The 17915-nt window shown below is 44.5% G+C and overlaps 1 protein-coding gene across 1 annotated transcript; it reads left to right on the top strand.

Moving 5' to 3' along the window:
* Positions 1 to 421: 421 nt before the first annotated feature.
* Positions 422 to 16848, top strand: LOC111958905 (nonsense-mediated mRNA decay factor SMG5). Its single transcript, XM_023980235.2, has 22 exons — positions 422 to 862; positions 1674 to 1772; positions 1864 to 1987; positions 3806 to 3962; positions 4047 to 4136; positions 4283 to 4372; positions 4678 to 4756; positions 5359 to 5484; positions 5601 to 5669; positions 5883 to 6103; positions 6275 to 6412; positions 6521 to 7414; positions 7688 to 7857; positions 8060 to 8135; positions 8644 to 8819; positions 8935 to 9093; positions 9229 to 9288; positions 10377 to 10536; positions 14417 to 14507; positions 14926 to 15000; positions 15156 to 15294; positions 15613 to 16848. The coding sequence occupies exons 1-22, from the start codon at positions 798 to 800 to the stop codon at positions 15694 to 15696; spliced, it is 3342 nt and encodes a 1113-aa protein (XP_023836003.1). The 5' UTR covers positions 422 to 797; the 3' UTR covers positions 15697 to 16848.
* The last annotated feature ends 1067 nt before the right edge of the window (positions 16849 to 17915 follow it).

Genomic DNA, 17915 nt, shown 5'->3' with positions numbered 1-17915 from the left:
GGATAAGAGTGTCTGCTAAATGCCTAATGTAAATTGGTTATGCCTCTTATTTCATTTTCATGACAGTCTTCATCAATAACCATTGGTTACCCGGTTATTGTGCCATGCAGCCCTAATCACAAATATATATATACAAACGTTTTACATTGCCAGGGATCACAAACCTACACAAACAAATTAATCATAATGACTTGCTGTCTGGCAATCTAGCTAGGTGTCCACTAGATTCTACAGCTACAAATATATATATATTTTTGTTGCTTTTTGGTCTTAATTTAAGGTTGGGGTTATGCATACGGTTAGCAGTGTGGTAAAGGTTAGGGTTAAGTCATATTTTAATTAAGAGAAATTGCAGAAATGGCGGAGTTCATGACTTTGTGGCTGTGGTAACTAGTGACGGTCCCGCGCGAACATTTCATGAGAAGTCTCGCGCTATTCAGGCGGTCGCTGTTTAATGGCCGCCCACTTACTCGAAGCAATGTCTGAAACGGGGAATAACACAAGGAACCCATCGGGGTGTGATAGCTGACCGGGAATTAACCAAAATACTGTGGTATTCCCTCTCCTAAACGGTTTCCGAACGGATGGGCAGTGTGGGGGGGATTGCCAATCGACATAAGATACGAAAGCGACATAGGTGGCTAGCGGGAGAGGAGAGAGCTGCTAGCTAGCTAGTCAACACAGTTGTCACTGCCGGTGAGGCAAGCACTGAGCAACCCTGACAAGAGTGGGTTTGACGAGGGTGGGAACACAGACTGTTGGACTGGAGCGTGTGACTCTTGGCACCATATACTAACATGAGTGGACCTGGGCAGGATAGCGAGCCAGAGGCAAAAGTCCTCCTCATCAAGCGGCTATACAGGTGAGTTAAATGCCTTTTGCTGGGAAACATTACATTAGCTAACAGTAGTAAAATAAATGGATAGCTAACCTTAGCTAGTTTGCTAACTAGCTAGACATCTATTCAACTTGCTAGTTAGCTAACTATCCAGTCACCTGTGTGTCTGTGACTTGCATCAGCTAACGTTAGCTAGTTAACTGTCCTTCGTCGAAGGACAATGACATTTTTACGAAGTAGTCGGACATTTTCGATAATATGGGTTTTAAATAGCCAGATGTAACCCAGTGGGAACTTATGGAGCGGATAGCTGACTAACGTTAGCTTCTAAACAACTGAACATTAACAGTACAGTAACAAGTTAACCGTACTGTGCTATTAACTAGCTAGTTTATACCTATGCCAATAACGTTAGTTGGTTAACTAGTTGTGATAACTTCAGCTGTCAGTATTGTCACTACTAGCTACCTGATAGGCCTACCTTGTTTGCTAGCCAGCTAAATAGCTAGTTAGTTATTTAACAGCTGAGATAACTAGAAGCGTCTTGCAGAACATCACCATATTAATAATGTCGACTGGCTACTTTTAACATGCATAACTAGGCCTAGTTAGGGAGAAACACCATATTTCACAAGCCTCTTTAGATTTACCTACCTAGTTAGGTAGCTGTAATGTCAACCATTATTTCAGTGTGAGACATAACATTTGATATTTTCCAGTTATAGCTAGCTAGCTAACATTAGCTCCCTACATTGATAAGAATGAGTTTGCTCATTCCTCCAATGGCCATTACCAGTGATTCACATGCCATAATAACTGTATCTTGCGTGCTCAGGGCAGTGGTTGAGTCGGTACACAAGCTGGATGTCATCATTGGCAGCAAGTCATCGTACAGGGAGGTCTTCAAGCCTGAAAACATCAGCCTTCGCAACAAGTAAGCATTTTACTCTACTCCAACCTTTGCCCTAAACACTAAGGCAAAAGGCAAAGCACTAACCCCGACCTCATCTGTCTTCTGTGCCCAGGTTGAGGGAGCTGTGTGTGAAGCTGATGTTTCTCCACCCTGTGGACTATGGTCGCAAGGCTGAGGAGCTTCTGTGGAGGAAGGTCTACTACGAGGTCATCCAGGTCATCAAGACCAACAAGAAGGTACAGCGTTTAAGGGTGTTTTCCCATCTAGTCCTCATTAAAATAACCATTCCCCGTCCTCTTTAAAGTAAACTTTGTGGTAAAAAAGAAGCTATAGAACTATGTTCTCTTTGTATTCACACTTCCCTTGCCTTTGAATGAGGACTCAACTCTTTTGCCAGTTCACTTTATCCATGTTGTGGTCCAAGTCCTCTTTGCATTCAGATTGCTATATTTAGAAAGGAATCAAGATATTTTTTCCAACATTCACTCAATGCACTCTGGGACAAGCCATTTCCATTCCTCAATCAGATTTGCCACCAATGCTCCTTATAGGACATATCACTGTGCTCTATACTCCTCTGTAAACTGGTCATCTCTGTATACCTGTCACAAGACCCACTGGTTGATGCTTATTTATAAAACCCTCACTCCCCCCTATCTGAGATATCTACTGCAGTCCTCCACATACAACACCCGTTCTGCCAGTCACATTCTGTTAAAGGTCCCCAAAGTGCACACATCCCTGGGTCGCTCCTCTTTTCAGTTCGCTGCAGCTAGCGACTGGAACGAGCTGCAAAAAACACTCAAACTAGATAATTTTATCTCCATCTCTTCATTCAAAGACTCAATCATGGACACTCTTACTTACAGTTGTGGCTGCTTTGAGGGATGTATGGTTGTCTCTACCTTCTTGCCTCTGTGCTGTTGTTTTGTGCTGCTACCATGTTGTGCTGCTGCCGTGTTCTTGCTACCATGTTGTTGTCAAGTGGTGTTGCTACCATACTGTGTTGTCATGTGTTGCTACCATGCTATGTGGTTGTCTTAGGTCTCTCTTTATGTAGTGTTGTGGTGTCTGTTGTGATGTGTGTGTTGTCCTATATTTTTAATGCCAGTCCCTGTCCACGTAGGAGGCCTTTTGGTAGGCTCTCATTGTAAATAAGAATTTGGTTCTTAACTGACTTGCCTAGTTGTTTAATTTAAAATATATATATATATATGAATGAATAACTGCAGATTAAATAATGCTGTAATTGAAAATTGTACACCCAATGTAGGCTGCCGCCCCTTTAAGAGCTAGAATAGATTTGGACCTTATGTTGTGATTCTCACCAAATATGTTGTCTTCTCACAATTCAAACCCCACAATCAAATAAACAGTGTATGCAACTCTTATAGATCACATATGGCAAACAAATAATCTGAACTAAAAACCCCACACATTTTGGAATGTCTGTACGTTCTTGACAATTGCTAATCAATATCCAAAAACGGCATAGTTTTCTTCCCGCGAACATGCACATAATCTTCTCACTTGTGGCACCAATGTGAGGGGTTATGGCAGTGTTGCAGTAGTGTGTGTAATCACAAGCGAACCTGGGGAGCATTGCCCTAAAAAATGGAACCGGAGCACGGAATTCAAGTGAACCGAATTCAGACCACCTCTGCAGACGGTCTCAGTTTTCTTCGGGGGCTCTTTTGAGGGGTCTGAGTTCCTTTTGTAGTGTTAACACGGCACAAAAAAAGAGTTCACAAAAATTTGCTAAAAGGGACCATGTGGGAAAACACCCTAAGTTATTGGGGAAATTTTATGACTGTGGCCAATAGTGCTTCTACACCTGAATTACTTGCTGTTTGTGGTTTTAGGCTGGGTTTCTGTACAGCACTTTGTGACATCAGCTGATATAAGAAGGGCTTTATAAATACATTTGATTGATACAGTGACTGCTGAGCTTTCAGACATGCCCACTTTCTTTCCTCATGCCCTACACACAACCCTTTTATTTCTAATCTCTTCTTATTACCTGGCCTCGTCTTATATCTCCATGTCTTCTGCAGCACATCCACAGTCGCAGTGCCCTGGAATGCGCCTACAGGACTCACCTGATAGCCGGCGTGGGCTTCTTCCAGCACCTGCTGCTCTACATCCAGTCCCACTACCAGCTGGAAATGCAGGACTGCATCGACTGGACCCATGTCACCGACCCCCTCATCGGTGAGACACACACACACACACACACTCAGGTTAGCGGTATCTGTGATTGACACAGTGTATAAATGATTGTATTTGTTTTTGTAGGTCGGAAGAAGCCGGTATCAGCCACCCCTAAGGAGATGGAGTGGGCCCAAATGGCCTGCCATCGCTGCCTGGTGTACCTGGGAGATCTAGGTAATACAAACTTCATCTTTCTCACCAAAGAGATTTGAGACAACCTTATTTCTATGACCATGAAATATCATTCCCCAAATCCAAGGTCACGTTTATTTGAATGTACAGTAGAGGTTTACGGGAGGTTGTTTGAATGTTTTCTGTAGCCCGTTACCAGAACGAATTGGCTGGGGTGGAGGCTGAGCAGCTGGCAGAGCGGTTCTACCACCAGGCCCTGTCTGTCACTCCACACGTAGGTGAGTAAACAATGTGTTACCGGCCCTCCCTTTCACAGCACATTAACCCCCGTTTTTTAAACTAACCGGTTTACTCACACCACCATCTACAAATGAATCACTCTTGTTATATTGCCCACATAGTGAGAGGGCCAGGAGAGGGCATTCAGTCTCAATAAATCACTGATCCACATTTGAAACGTTCTGTCTTTTTGAGAGGGCTTCATCAGTCGAACTGAAAGTCAATATTAAATGGCCGCTGCTAAAGGAAAGCGACGTCTTTAGTGTGCCATGATACTGACAAGTGTTTGATGTTTTGTTTTCAGGAATGCCTTTCAATCAGTTAGGTACACTGGCGGGGAGTAAATTCTACAACGTGGAGGCCACCTATTACTACCTACGCTGGTGAGAAGAGACTTCAACACGTCTAGATTTACTGCAGCACATCCAGTCTATCTATGTCTGGTCTGTAGACTATGCTGTAGCTGTGCTATTGTTCTCTACCTCAGTGGGGCAATGTAGTCACACTGCTGGGGAGAAATATCTTCATTGCAACAATTCATATTTGGATCACATTCAGTAGGCTCTAAATAGGAGACATGTTTTGAAATGGAAGAGGTTCTGAAACCAGTCTGTTAGGAGAAGGCTGCCAACTTCAGAGCCAGAACACGTTAAAAAAAGACTCACAACCAAGTGGTACCGGGACGATACCAGTATTGCAATACTTGTTAGTAGTGATAAGGATACCAAACACGAAGCGGATTTGAACTTCTTTAGGAAAACAGCCCTGATGTTGGAAAGAAACATTGTTGTCATCCAGTCACAATTATTTTCCAAGCTATAGCACACAATATATTACATACAGCAGGTTTTTAAAGGACCAAAGATTTGCGTCTGCTTCGTGTTTTCATTGCCATGGAAAAAAATATTGCGATATTGGTATCGTCACACCCCTACCACCAAGTACTGATCATGGTTTTCTCCTCTATATTCCTGTGTTTGAACAGTATACAGTCGGAGACTCCCTTCGAAGGGGCCTATGGGAATTTGAAACGTCTGTTTGATAAAGCAGCTAAGATGTACCACCAGGTGAAGAAACAGGAGATGAAGAAGCTGTCTCCCTCACGGCAAAGGTCAGTGGTTTCCTCAGACCACAGCCCTGAAATGACAAATCACTAAGTCGGCATTGAACTTGAATTGAGATAGTCCTCTGAGATCCTTACTGTTTCTTCAACTCTTTTCTCTCCAGATCCAAGGACATCAAGCAACTTCTAGTGAGCTTCATGTATCTGCAGAGTCTACTGCAGCCCAAGAACAGGTTAGGACTTTCACTTTTCTCCATTTAGGCCCTAGTCATTTATCTCAATAGGAACCTCAACATTTTGTCCATATATGACACAGCTATCTGATGATAATAACAATTGATAGAATTTTTATAACCCGCTTTACTCAGTTTCAAAGGGCTTTCTATTGTCTGTTGGGTACCGTGTTTGTAATGTCTTACCATTTCTCTCCTCCTCCCTGTGAGTAGTCTGCTGGAGACAGAGTTGACCTCTCTGTGTCAGTCGGTGCTGGAGGATTTTAACCTGGTGCTGTTCTACCTGCCCTCGCCGCCACACGGCCACGAGGCCACTTCCCCCAGCGAGGAGGAGCATGAGGAGCACGACTCGCCCTGCACCCTGCTCCCCGACGCCCTCGTCTTCAAGATGGTGATCACCTGCCTCATGGTGGTGCACAGCCTGAAGCGGGGAGGTCAATAAGAATATAGATGTCATATATTATTTCGCAAATCGCTTTTCAAACTTTACGCTCAAAGGATGTTGTCAGTAGGCATGCGAGGATGGTGACATACTGCAAGGGAGAAATAAGGTGATATGCTGTTTTGTTGTATTGCAAAGTTGACATGTTGACTTGTTTGTGTAGGGTCAAAGCAGTACAGTGCGTCAATAGCCTTCACGCTGGCCCTATTCTCCCACCTGGTGAACCATGTCAACATCCGCCTGCAGGCTGAGCTGGAGGAGGGGGAGAGCCAGGTGCCCCCACTGCAGACCGACAACACAGGTGAGAAAACTACTCCCAGCTGACCTCATGATGCCTAGACACTATTCATGTTCTCAGTTAATTCTCTGAAAAACGAATGGAATAATAATGACATTTGTTTGCTCCTAGACGATTCTGAGTTGAGAGACCCGTCTGACCCATTGACTTCGGAAGAGAGGCCCCTGCAGAACGGCTCCCTAGACCATGAGGAGGACGAGGGGGGCCACCGGAGCACCGTGGCCCAGAAAGCAGGCGTCGGTGAGCGGAAGGCAGAGGAGGAGAAACAGAAGCAAAAGAAGAAGTACGCCCGACTCTCCATGATGCGCCGCCGCCGCTGCGCCACCCGCAAAGAAGACGAGAGCGACCTGAGCGAGGGCTTCGAGAGCGACGAAGAGGAGGAAGAAGAACAGAGGGGCTGCGCCGACTCCGGGGACGGAGCCTCAGGACCCTCGGGACCCTCACTCACCCCCTCCACGCTGGGAAAGGAGAGCAAGAGCGGGAGGGAGAACCCGACAGAGGGGACCTGGGAGAGCGCCTCGGAGGAAGACGAGGAGGGGAGCACAGCCTTCGATGTGGAGACTGACTCGGACATGAACAGTCAGGAGTCCCGCTCCGACCTGGAGGATATAGAGGACTCGGAAACCCCGGAGAACTTGGACACACCTCCTCGGGGGGAAGTGCAGCCTGAAGACGATGATGAGGAGGAGCAAGCCGATCCCAGGGAGGACGGAGACGGGGACACCCCTCTGGCCACCAACGGCCCCCTCCTGCCCAGCGACCCCAGTATCAGTAGTAACCTCCAGGCCATGTCATCCCAGCTGTTCCAGGCCAAGCGCTGCTTCCGCCTGGCGCCCACCTTCAGCAACGTGCTGCTGAGGCCCCACAGCTCCGCCACCAACTCCACACCCAACCCCACCGACCCAGACGCCTCCTCCACCACCCCCTCCCAGGAGACCCCTCCTCCCCCGGGGGACTCACCCTGCGACGCTGGCCCCGGCACTGCCAACGGAACCAACGACAATGGTCAGTAACCTGCCCACACACATTGATGCAGTGTTGATTACTATGTGGTTTTTGTATAGTGCAGGATATGATGAGTTTTTAAAGATTTAACTTTAATATACCAATATAATTATGTACTTCTAGTCTCTTTTTAGTCTTTCCCAATGACTCCATTAAGTAACAGCACATCGCTAAAATATGCCCTTTTCTAACTGTACTTCTGAGGTACCCCCTAAGAAAACTAGGGTGTAGATTAAACACATGTTAATTTCTTTATTTGTCCATTCCCTGTAGAGGTGGATTCCGATTCAGAGTGTAGCGTGCACAGCAACCAATCAGTACATAGCGAGAAGACCCTGTCGGAGAGACTGGAGATTCTGACCAATCAGGGGCTCATCCAGGTGGTCAAGGTGTTTGTGGATTGGCTGAGAACCAACACTGACATTATCCTCATGTGTGCACAGGTAAAGGGGATGGATTTTTCACTAACCTAGAAGTACTTACAAACAGTATGCATTGACAAATCTAATTTGCATCAACTTGGTAAAATACAAGTTAGTCTTTGTATCAGCTGACTCGGGGCAAGGGTTTATAGTCTTCATCATTGTTGGTGTTTGTTTCACTGTCCGGCTTCTGCTCAATGTAATTCCGTTACTCTGTCTGTAGAGTTCTCAGAGCCTATGGAACAGACTGTCTGTGCTACTCAACCTGCTGCCTGATGGGAGCAAGATGCTGGAAGCAGGCGAGTTACTAAAATCACCTGTCCTTTTTATGGGTTTTTAATCTGCGTTTACATTTGTAAAAAATTCTTTAACCTTTATTTAACTAGGCAAGTCGGTTAAGAACATATTCTTATTTACAATGACTGCCAAACCCTAACACCGGATGACGCTTGGCCAATTGTGCGCCGCTCTATGGGACTCCCAATCACGGCCGGTTGTGATACAGCCTGTAATTGAACCAGGGTCTGTAGTGACGCCTCTAGCACTGAGATGCAGTGTCTTACCGCTGTGCCACTCGGGAGCCCGATGTGGAGGCTTGAGTTGGCCAAACCCCCCCCCCCTCTCACATTATATTTATCATTCCATCTGTTCTCTTTTCCTCTCCTTTGGTTATTTTAACCCATGTTCTCATAGATGAAATTCCAAATGTGTGTCTCATTCTGTAGAGCCCTGTTGTAGAGCACGTGACTAGAAGTCACGTCGTAATCTCGCTCTCTCTGTCTTGCTTTCTCTTTGTGTGTATTTTAGAGCTGGGTCTGAACACTGAGGTGACGGAGCTGCTGAGTGAGTGTGAGCAGCCCAGCCTGGTCCAGTCCCTGCTGCTGCCTGAGGACCTGGCCCTGCGACACCTACCTGCCCTCAACCTGGCCCACCGCCACCTCGACTACACCCGCCCCAGACCTTCCCTCAGCCCCGTACAGGAGGTACACACACCTAGCGTCCCTTAGACACCCTCTCTCACACCCTCACTGTTTTTCTTCCCTCTCTCTATTTGACTATTTCACTCGCTCTCTCGCTTTCTTTCTCTCCCCGTCTCAGTGTGTGGTGCGCGTGTGCTGCATCCGCAGCTTTGGCCACTTCCTCACCAGTCTCCAATGCAACGTGCTGCACTTCAACCCGGAGGCGGGCATCTTCACCAGCATCAGCCAATCAGAGCAGGACAACCTGGTGCAGCAGGCCAAGGCCCAGTTCCGCATGGTGAGCGGCAGTTGAATGAACCAATGAGACCAAAGCAGCAGCAGTCACTCTAGTTTCAGTTTTTGTTTCACTTGTGAAGCTCAAATAACTGCAAAGAATTATCTATTTCAACACTGTGTGTGTTTGTGTGTCCAGGCAGAGGAGGAGGCTCGACGAAACCGCCTGATGAGAGACATGGCTCAGCTCCGCCTACAGGTCTGTCTTCTGGAACATTCCATTCTATCATAAATCAAACACTGTCAATCTAGCTATCTGACACTATACTGAGTGTACAACACATTAGGAACATTCCATTTCCATGGCGTACTGTAGACTGACCTGGTGAAGGCTATGATCCTTTATTGATGTCACTTGTTAAATCCACTTCAATCAGTGTAGATGAAGGGGAGGAGACAGGTTAAAGAAGGATTTTTAAGCCTTAAGACAATTGAGACATGGATTGTGTATGTGTGCCATACAGAGGGTGAATGGGCAAGACAAATATTTAAGTGCCTTTGAACGGGGTATGGTAAGTGGCAGGCGCACCGGTTTATGTCAAGAACTGCAACACAGATTTTCACTCAGCAGTTTCCTGTGTGTATCAACAATGGTCCACCAGCCAAAGGACATCCAGCCAACTTGACACAACTGCGGGAAGCATTGGAGTCAACATGGGCCAGTATCTCTATGGAACGCTTTTGACACCTTGTAGAGTCCACGCCCTGACGAATTGAGGCTGTTCTGAGGGCAAAAGAGGGGGTGCAACTCAATATTAGGAAGGTTTTCCTAATGTTTGGTATACTAAGTGTATATGTCTTAATTTACTTTCGCACCCAAAACCTTGAAGTGAAATTCATTAGATTTCAGCCGATGATAGTTAGGGTGATGCCATTGAAGTATATTACTTAATGTTGAATGTACATGTACAGTGCCCTCCGTAATTATTGTGACGGTGAAACATTTTTTATTTTGGCTCTATACTCAAAGAGTTTGAAATCAAACAATGACTGAGGTTAAAGTGCAGACTGTCAACTTTAATTTTAGGGTATTTTCATCCATATCGGGTGAACCATTTTAGAAATTACAGCACTTTTTGCACATGGTCCCCCCAAAAGTTTGGGACAAATTCACTTGTGTATTATAGTAGTAAAAAGTTCATAGATTTGATTTAAAATCAAAATGTTTGGGGTATAGAGGCAAAAGAAGATGAAATGCTTCACTGTCCCAATAATTACAGAGGGCACTGTATTATCCCCTTCAACATCTCATCAAGATAAGCAGTTTGTCATGTGTCTGCCCTGCAGTTGGAGGTGTCTCAGCTAGAGGGCAGCTTGCAGCAGCCCAAGACCCAGTCGTCCATGTCTCCGTACCTGGTACCCGACTCTGCCGCCCTGTGTCAGCACCTCAACCTCCTCAGACATCTGGCTGGCAGTGGCTGCTTCATCATCATCATCCCCCGCACAGGTGAGCACAGCCCCATGCCCTGCCTGGGTGAATAAACCCAGTGTTGGACTGCATGGCTGTGGATAAGTCTGTTTGTTTGAGTGCAGTTATTATTTAGAGGTTTCTCTCCAGAATTACATGGAGATAAAAATGATTTCTATATTGCAGGGTTATTGAACTATATGGGGTCCAGATTTGAAAAAGGTTATTTGCAGGGGGGCCAGACATTTTTTACATGGGATTACTCTTATAAAGCACATTTATTAAAATTAAGTGTCGCGAAAAGTAAATTTTATGTGCTTTAACTTCTAATTGCACACCATCCCGGATCCGGGAGCACCCCCATCAGTAAAACAGCTGACTAGCATAGCGTCACAAGTAAATACTAGCATCTAAATATCATTAAATCACAAGTCCAAGACACCAGATGAAAGATACACATCTTGTGAATCCAGCCATCATTTCTGATTTTTAAAATGTTTTACAGGGAAGACACAATATGTAAATCTATTAGCTAACCACGATAGCAAAAGACACAACTTTTTTTCCCACCATTTTTTTCCTGCATAGGTAGCTATCACAATTTTCGACCGGAATAAAAGATATATATATAGCCACTAAACCAAGAAACATTCATCAGATGACAGTCTGATAACATATTTATTGTATAGCATATGTTTTGTTCGAAAAATGTGCATATTTCAGGTATAAATCACAGTTCTACATTGCAGCTGCAATCTGAAATAGTGCCGAAGCAGCAGAATATTACAGAGACCAACGTCAAATACCGAAATACTCATCATAAAACATTTCTGAAAAAATACACAGCGTACAGCAAATGAAAGACCAACATCTTGTGAATCCAGCCAATATTTCAGATTTTTTAAAGTGTTTTACAGCGAAAACACAATATAGCATTATATTAGCTTACCACAATGCCAGAAACACAAGCCGTTTACCAGCAGCAAAGGTTAGCGATCGTAACAAGCCAGCAAAAGATATATAATTTTTGACTAACCTTCATAAACTTCTTCAGATGACAGTCCTGTAACATATTACACAATGCATATAGGGTTTGTTCGAAATATGCATATTTAGCGCACAAATCGTGGTTATACAATGTGATTAGTAGTCAAACTTCAAGCAATCTGTCCCGCGCCATCTTGGAGAGGCACCTAATCTAATCGATAACTAATCGTAAACTTGACAAAAAAATACAGGTTGGACAGCAAATGAAAGACACATTAGTTCTTAATGCAACCGCTGTGTTAGATTTTTAAAATTAACGTTACTTCGACATACAGCGTGCGTTACAGCGAGACCATGCCGAAATTAATGGCGGACTAATAATTTTACATGTTTCCAACAGAAATACAAATTAACATCATAAATGCACTTACTTTTGGAAGATCTTCCATCAGAATCTTGGGCAAGTGGTCCTTTGTCCAGAACAATCGTCTTTTGTTTGAAAGATGTCCTCTACTCCTGTAGAAATTAGCTGCTAACGCGATGTACCGGAGAGGTGCCCAACTCGCGATAACGCCTGACAAAGAAACTCCAGAAAATCGCATAAACTGCTATAAGTCGGTTTAAATTAACTACCTTATGAAGTTTTTAAGACAAAACTAATTAAATCAGAGCCGGAGATATAGAACTGCTAAACCGAAAGCTTTTCAAGACGCCATGCTGGTGTCCCCCCTGCGTCAGGCGCCCGTCGAAAAGGTCGGTCCTTCCGTCCAAGACGATTTATAGTGCCCCAGATGATGCAATCCACTCCATTCAAAGTCCACCGCTTACTGACATCTAGGGGAAGGCGGCTGCAGTGCATGTAGCCCCATAGCTTACATTGGAATTTATAAACCGGCCATAGAACAGAGACCTCGATTTCAGAAATCTCACTTCCTGTCAGGAAGTGGGCTGCAGAAGGAGTTCTGTTTCACTCAGAGAAATAATTCAAACGGTTTTAGAAACTAGAGTGTTTTCTATCCAATAGTAATAATAATATGCATATTGTACGAGAAAGAATTGAGTACGAGGCAGTTTAATTTGGGAACGAAAATCTACAAAGTGTAAACAGCACCCCTATTGAGAAAAGGTTTTAAGATAAGCCTAATTCAGTGGATGAAATTGTTTAAATAATGGAACACATTTGTACTTATAAACAGTTGACCTGCATCACGTTCATTTCTCCTTTCCTGTCCGTTTTACAGACATAACTTCATCTTTTGATTTTGTTTACTCATAGGAGACATTTTATGCATGGCATATCTCAGTTGACTAGCATCATATTCTGTTCTATTTTCTATTTCTTTGTCATTTCGTTCTTTTTCTTTCTGTTTTTTTTTTTTTTTTTTACTTGGAAACCTTTTTATGCATGTCATATCTGTCGACAAACTTTTTTTGCGGGGGAGGTCTCTTTCCCCCCACATCAGTAGAGAACGGGTCCCTATAACAAACTGGCACCACCTCTGTGGGGACTTAAACTCCTCAAATCTTGTTGCAAAGTTAGCTTTCAGTTTATCTAAAACTCGTCCATCACGGAGTGATCTGTACTGATGACTGAATATTTATTTATTTATTTTTACCAGGTAAGTTGACTGAGAACACATTCTCATTTGCAGCAACGACCTGGGGAATAGTTACAGGGGAGAGAGGGGGGAATGAATGAGCCCAATTATAAACTGGGGATTATTAGGTGACCATCGATGGTTTGAGGGCCCAGATTGGGAATTTAGCCAGGACACCGGGGTTAACACCCCTACTCTTACGATAAGTGCCATGGGATCTTTAATGACCTCAGAGAGTCAGGACACCCGTTTAACGTCCCATTCGAAAGACGGCACCCTACACAGGGCAGTGTCCCCAATCACTGCCCTGGGGCATTGGGATATTTTTTTTTAGACCAGAGGAAAGAGTGCCTCCTACTGGCCCTCCAACACCACTTCCAGCAGCATCTGGTCTCCCATCCAGGGACTGACCAGGACCGACCCTGCTTAGCTTCAGAAGCAAGCCAACAGTGGTATGCAGGGTGGTATGCTGCTGGCTATATAGTTGCGCAGTGTAGGGAAATCAAATCAGAGGAGAAAATAACAAAATGTATTTTTAAAAAAATGACATTTTTAATGATGTCAACTGTTTTATCCCTCCCCTGCACTCCCAAATTAAATCCATTCAATTGATTGAAGATGAAAAACAAACATCTGATACGGACTGTTCATCAAGCATTTTCACTAGATATGTGTTGGCTTTCTTGTGGCGTCAATCACGGAGAAAAGCAACTATCTCCTCCCTAAGCTAACACAGGGTGCTCTTTTGAGAGCATTATTACCCGTGCTTAGCCACCGAGCATCATTATGTAAAAGTAGATCATGATGCTCAGCAGACCACGAAACAAGCGATGTTGATTGGATAAAGTTGATGTCTGTGGTGTTAACTCACTGCTGAGTTAAGTGAAAAGCATGCTCTGGTGTATCAGGCAGTGTAGTGATCTCATCTGCTGGGAAGAGCTGATAGGCGAGCTCTGATTGGCTAACTGGTATGTTGGGTGATATTCTTTGACAGCACTTAGTGGGTGGGACTACAGGGAAACAGATTCTCCCATTGGAGAATATTGAACAAGAGCTCATTTTGGCTCTAAACATCAGATTTTTTTGCAGGATAAAAACATTATTTAAAAAATCTGAATTGATCAGAAGGCCATTCTAAATTGATAAACGGGCCGGATCTGTCCTGCTGGCAGCCAGTTGAATAGCCCTGCTATATTGTTTCGACATTGGCTATTTGCTGGCTATGTTTTGTAAGTTCCCGAGGGGACGACTGAAGCCGAGTTTGTCTTTCTAGTTAGAGCATGAAATGAATAGATACCAAAGTTAAAACATGATGGTTGACTTATCTGCCTCAGTGATTGATGGCCTTGACCACCTGAAGAAGGAGAATGCCGGAGCGAGGGACGGTATCCGCTTCCTGGAGTCTGAGTTCCGTAAAGGCAACAGGTATATGTCTGTCTCAACCCTCAAGTGTGACGTATGGTAATATAGTGGGCCACATTTAAGATATGACAACCACAATCTGCCAACCCAGCACATTAAAAGGGATATGTAGAGTCGACAGTTCTCTGAATGAAAAGATAGAGGGCGATTTTCAATGTGCTTAGCCTTTATCCGGTTTGAAACTCTAGAGCCAATGTTATACAGGTCCTTTTATATCAATGTATCTCTCACGTAACCAATTTTCAAATGAGCTGGCTGTTGGGGCCCATATTGTCCTTACTTCTTCAGATCTTAACAAAACAATGTTTCTAAACATAACCCACTCTTAATCCGTGATCCAGTAAACTAAGAATAGGCTACGACCCATATGGGCGAAGACACTTGATGTTGTAAACCCCTCTTCCGTCCCCCTCTACCTCAGGTACATACGTTGCCAGAAGGAGTCAGGGCGGAGTTTTGAGAGGGATAAACTGAAACGCCAGGACATTGAAGCCTGGTGAGCCTCCATTAGTCTTTCTGCAGTCTCTTCATATGGCCACCTCTCAATACTTAGCATTCTTATACAAATGCTTCAAAAGTGGTAAAAGATTTATGAAAGCTGTAAAACACCTTCCCAGTGTTAACTGTTTCCTTATGTGTCCTGATTTCTAGGCACCTATACAAGACTGTGGACAGCTGTCGTCAGCTGACCGTCTCCCAGAGCAACGGAGACGAAGACACAGCTGGCATGGTCACTATTCTCACCGGTCACTCAGTGGAGGAGCTGTGTACCCGCTCTGCGCCCATGAAGGTATACACATCACGAATACAATCACTCACTCAGTTCTTTAGGCTCTCCAGCAACCGCTGTTGGTATGGACAGCTGGTCTGACTACTGTGTATCCCTTGGGTTGTACAGTGTTGCTATTAATATTTCCCTGTTATAACCTACTGCCATTTTACCATAGTGTAGATCTTTGTAGAGAACCAGAGTTCTTTCTAAGAGAAGTTTGGCATGTTCGACCTCCCCCATTCATCCTTCCGTGATATTTTACCTTACATTGTATGTTCATTGGTGTTAGAAGAGTTGATGTCTTACCCTCCATTGTTTGTGTCTCCTTGGTAACAGTCGGCCATCCAGGCAGTGGCGACAGCAGGCATGGAGCTGAAGAACATTGTGGAGTTCTACCGTCAGTGGAAGGAGATTGGCTGAGAGCGTTGAGGGGGCGAGGTCGGCATGGCGGACAGCTGATCACACACTCACTCCCTCTCTCTCTCCCACTCTGTTGCTCTGTCTGTATCTGCGTCTCCAAGGAAAATCAACTCTAGGAAAGGAAGTAAGGGGGGGGGGGGGTGAGAGAGAGAGGGTGGAAAAGTAAAGCAGTTGAAGGAAAGAAAAAGCGAGACACATGGGCTAAGGGGGCAATAAGAAACAGCAGATGACCCCCAAACATAAGAAGCCATCCCAGAGGTTGGTGAGAATTAAGTGGGGATGCTACGCACTTAGTGCCCCTGGTTCACATCATAACCAGGCATATACTGTTTATGATAGAAACGAGTACATTACGTGTCGAGAGAGAACCACACATACACATTCACGCTCAGTTAAATCCATTGGTTTAGATGTATAGAGCAGTGTTTCCCATTTCCTCCTTTCCCTCTGTGTTGTGAAGGTTGGACTATGTCAGCCCTATGGCTGGTTGGGTCTGGTCTGCTAAGGCAGGGGGGTGTCGGGTAAATCTCATAGAGAGAGAACACATCTCTAGCGTGCCAAGCGTTGAGGCTATCGACACATCGGAGTCTCGTAGCTCATAGGGTTCAGGTCAATGGACGTACACTTCTCCAGGATTGTTTTCTTTCCTATCAGTTTTTTTGCGGTGTACTTTTTGTGTCCAGTTACTAATGTATTGTGTTATCTGTGTATGATGAGGAGGAATAATGACGGGTTATGCCCTGCTATATTGTTTTAATTTGGATTTTATTTTTGTACCCAAATATACTTTATTTTGCGTTTTTGTAAGCTGTGCTGAATACACACAGGAATGAAGTGCAGGGGGAGGGATGAGGTTGTCTTGTATCGTTTCCCTAAACCAGTCTGATAATCCTTCTGTTCTCAAAGAAATAGTCCTGACTTTTGTGTCATGGTGCCGTTTTAGGAAGAGGTAGACTTGGGTGGGTCAGGAGAGCGTGGCCTGCGGCTATCCCAATATGGCGGTAAAAGGTGTTTGTGTTTTGACCCTTGTGAACTCCTGATATATCCCATCTACCATCATCACTAACTGTCCCATCATGCACAGTGCAAAGGAACTCTGTATATGTGTGTGGCCACGCATTGAACAATAAAATGAACTCATTTTAAAATGTATTTTCTTGTTTTCACTCTCTTGCAGAAACCATTTAGTGGCAACTTTTTCAAAGCTTTACACAATTCATGACAAGGCACAGGACTCTCTGAATTGGGAAAGCAACCTATTTGAACTGAACATACTCATGGCTGCACCCTTATGACAATAATAGCCATTGTTTCAGTAAGTTGAAGAACTAATCCAGAGATGACGACTGACCAACATTAAAATGAAATAGTGTGTATCAAATAGTCTGGGTAGCCATTTGATTAGCTGTTCAGACGACATATAGTTTGGGGGTAGAAGCTGTTGAGAAGCCTTTTGGACCTAGCCTTACCGCTCTGGTACCGCTTGCTGTTTGGAACACATTAAATGTTTTTCAATTTATAGGTTTGTTCCAAAGTTTCAAAACACCCTTACCTATTGAAATATGGTAGTTCTGCTCCACATTCCTCTCAAACTTCTCATTCTGAACCCGTTCAGTGCAGCCTGGCTCATCCATCAATCTCGGTCCTGTGAGTAGGACCCTGGTGCCATCTATCCTGCTCTCTTCTATTGTGAGGTCTCGTGCCCCTCACTACCCTGGATGCCTGGGCCAAATGCCCACCATTCTGCATGGCATGGCAGAGCGAGACCAATCCCCTGGCAGCGGGGTCAGCGCCACCCCAACAGAAGATGGTTGGCACAGCACAGGGCTGGCCCACTTTCTGGTGGTGGGGAAATGAACAGTCCAGGGCCCGGTTTCCCTAAAGCATCTTAAGGCGAAGTAATGATAGCAAAAATGTGTAGAATTTTAGGAATTTGGCTTTAAAACTGCAAAATGTTCTCAGCCTCATGGCAGCACCTTTTTTCTTCTTCTCTGCCCCGTGGCAAAAAGTGTAGAATTGCAGGGAATTCACTTTAAAAAAGTAATAATAATTATGACAGTGTAGAATAGCATTAGGAAACAGCATTTTTTTCTCCTTTGCACTATGGCAAAATGTGTTGAAATGCACATTTTGGCAGATGTCAGTGCCCCGTGGCCCCCTTGACCCCAGATGCAGTAGTCTGGCCCTGGGGGTGCTGAGGGAGGATAAAAAAAGTCCTA

Source organism: Salvelinus sp. IW2-2015, linkage group LG35 (assembly GCF_002910315.2).
Source record: "Salvelinus sp. IW2-2015 linkage group LG35, ASM291031v2, whole genome shotgun sequence".
Classification (NCBI taxonomy): Eukaryota; Metazoa; Chordata; class Actinopteri; order Salmoniformes; family Salmonidae; genus Salvelinus; species Salvelinus sp. IW2-2015.
This window is presented reverse-complemented; position numbering and strand designations above follow the sequence as displayed.

Bases quoted from the DNA above. Each gene is read 5' to 3' on its own strand.
- LOC111958905 (XM_023980235.2), top strand. From the start codon at position 798: ATGAGTGGACCTGGGCAGGATAGCGAGCCAGAGGCAAAAGTCCTCCTC. The intron at 6,413-6,520 runs GTGAGAAAACTA...GTTTGCTCCTAG, and splicing joins ACTGCAGACCGACAACACAG to ACGATTCTGAGTTGAGAGAC. The intron at 7,858-8,059 runs GTAAAGGGGATG...CTCTGTCTGTAG, and splicing joins TTATCCTCATGTGTGCACAG to AGTTCTCAGAGCCTATGGAA.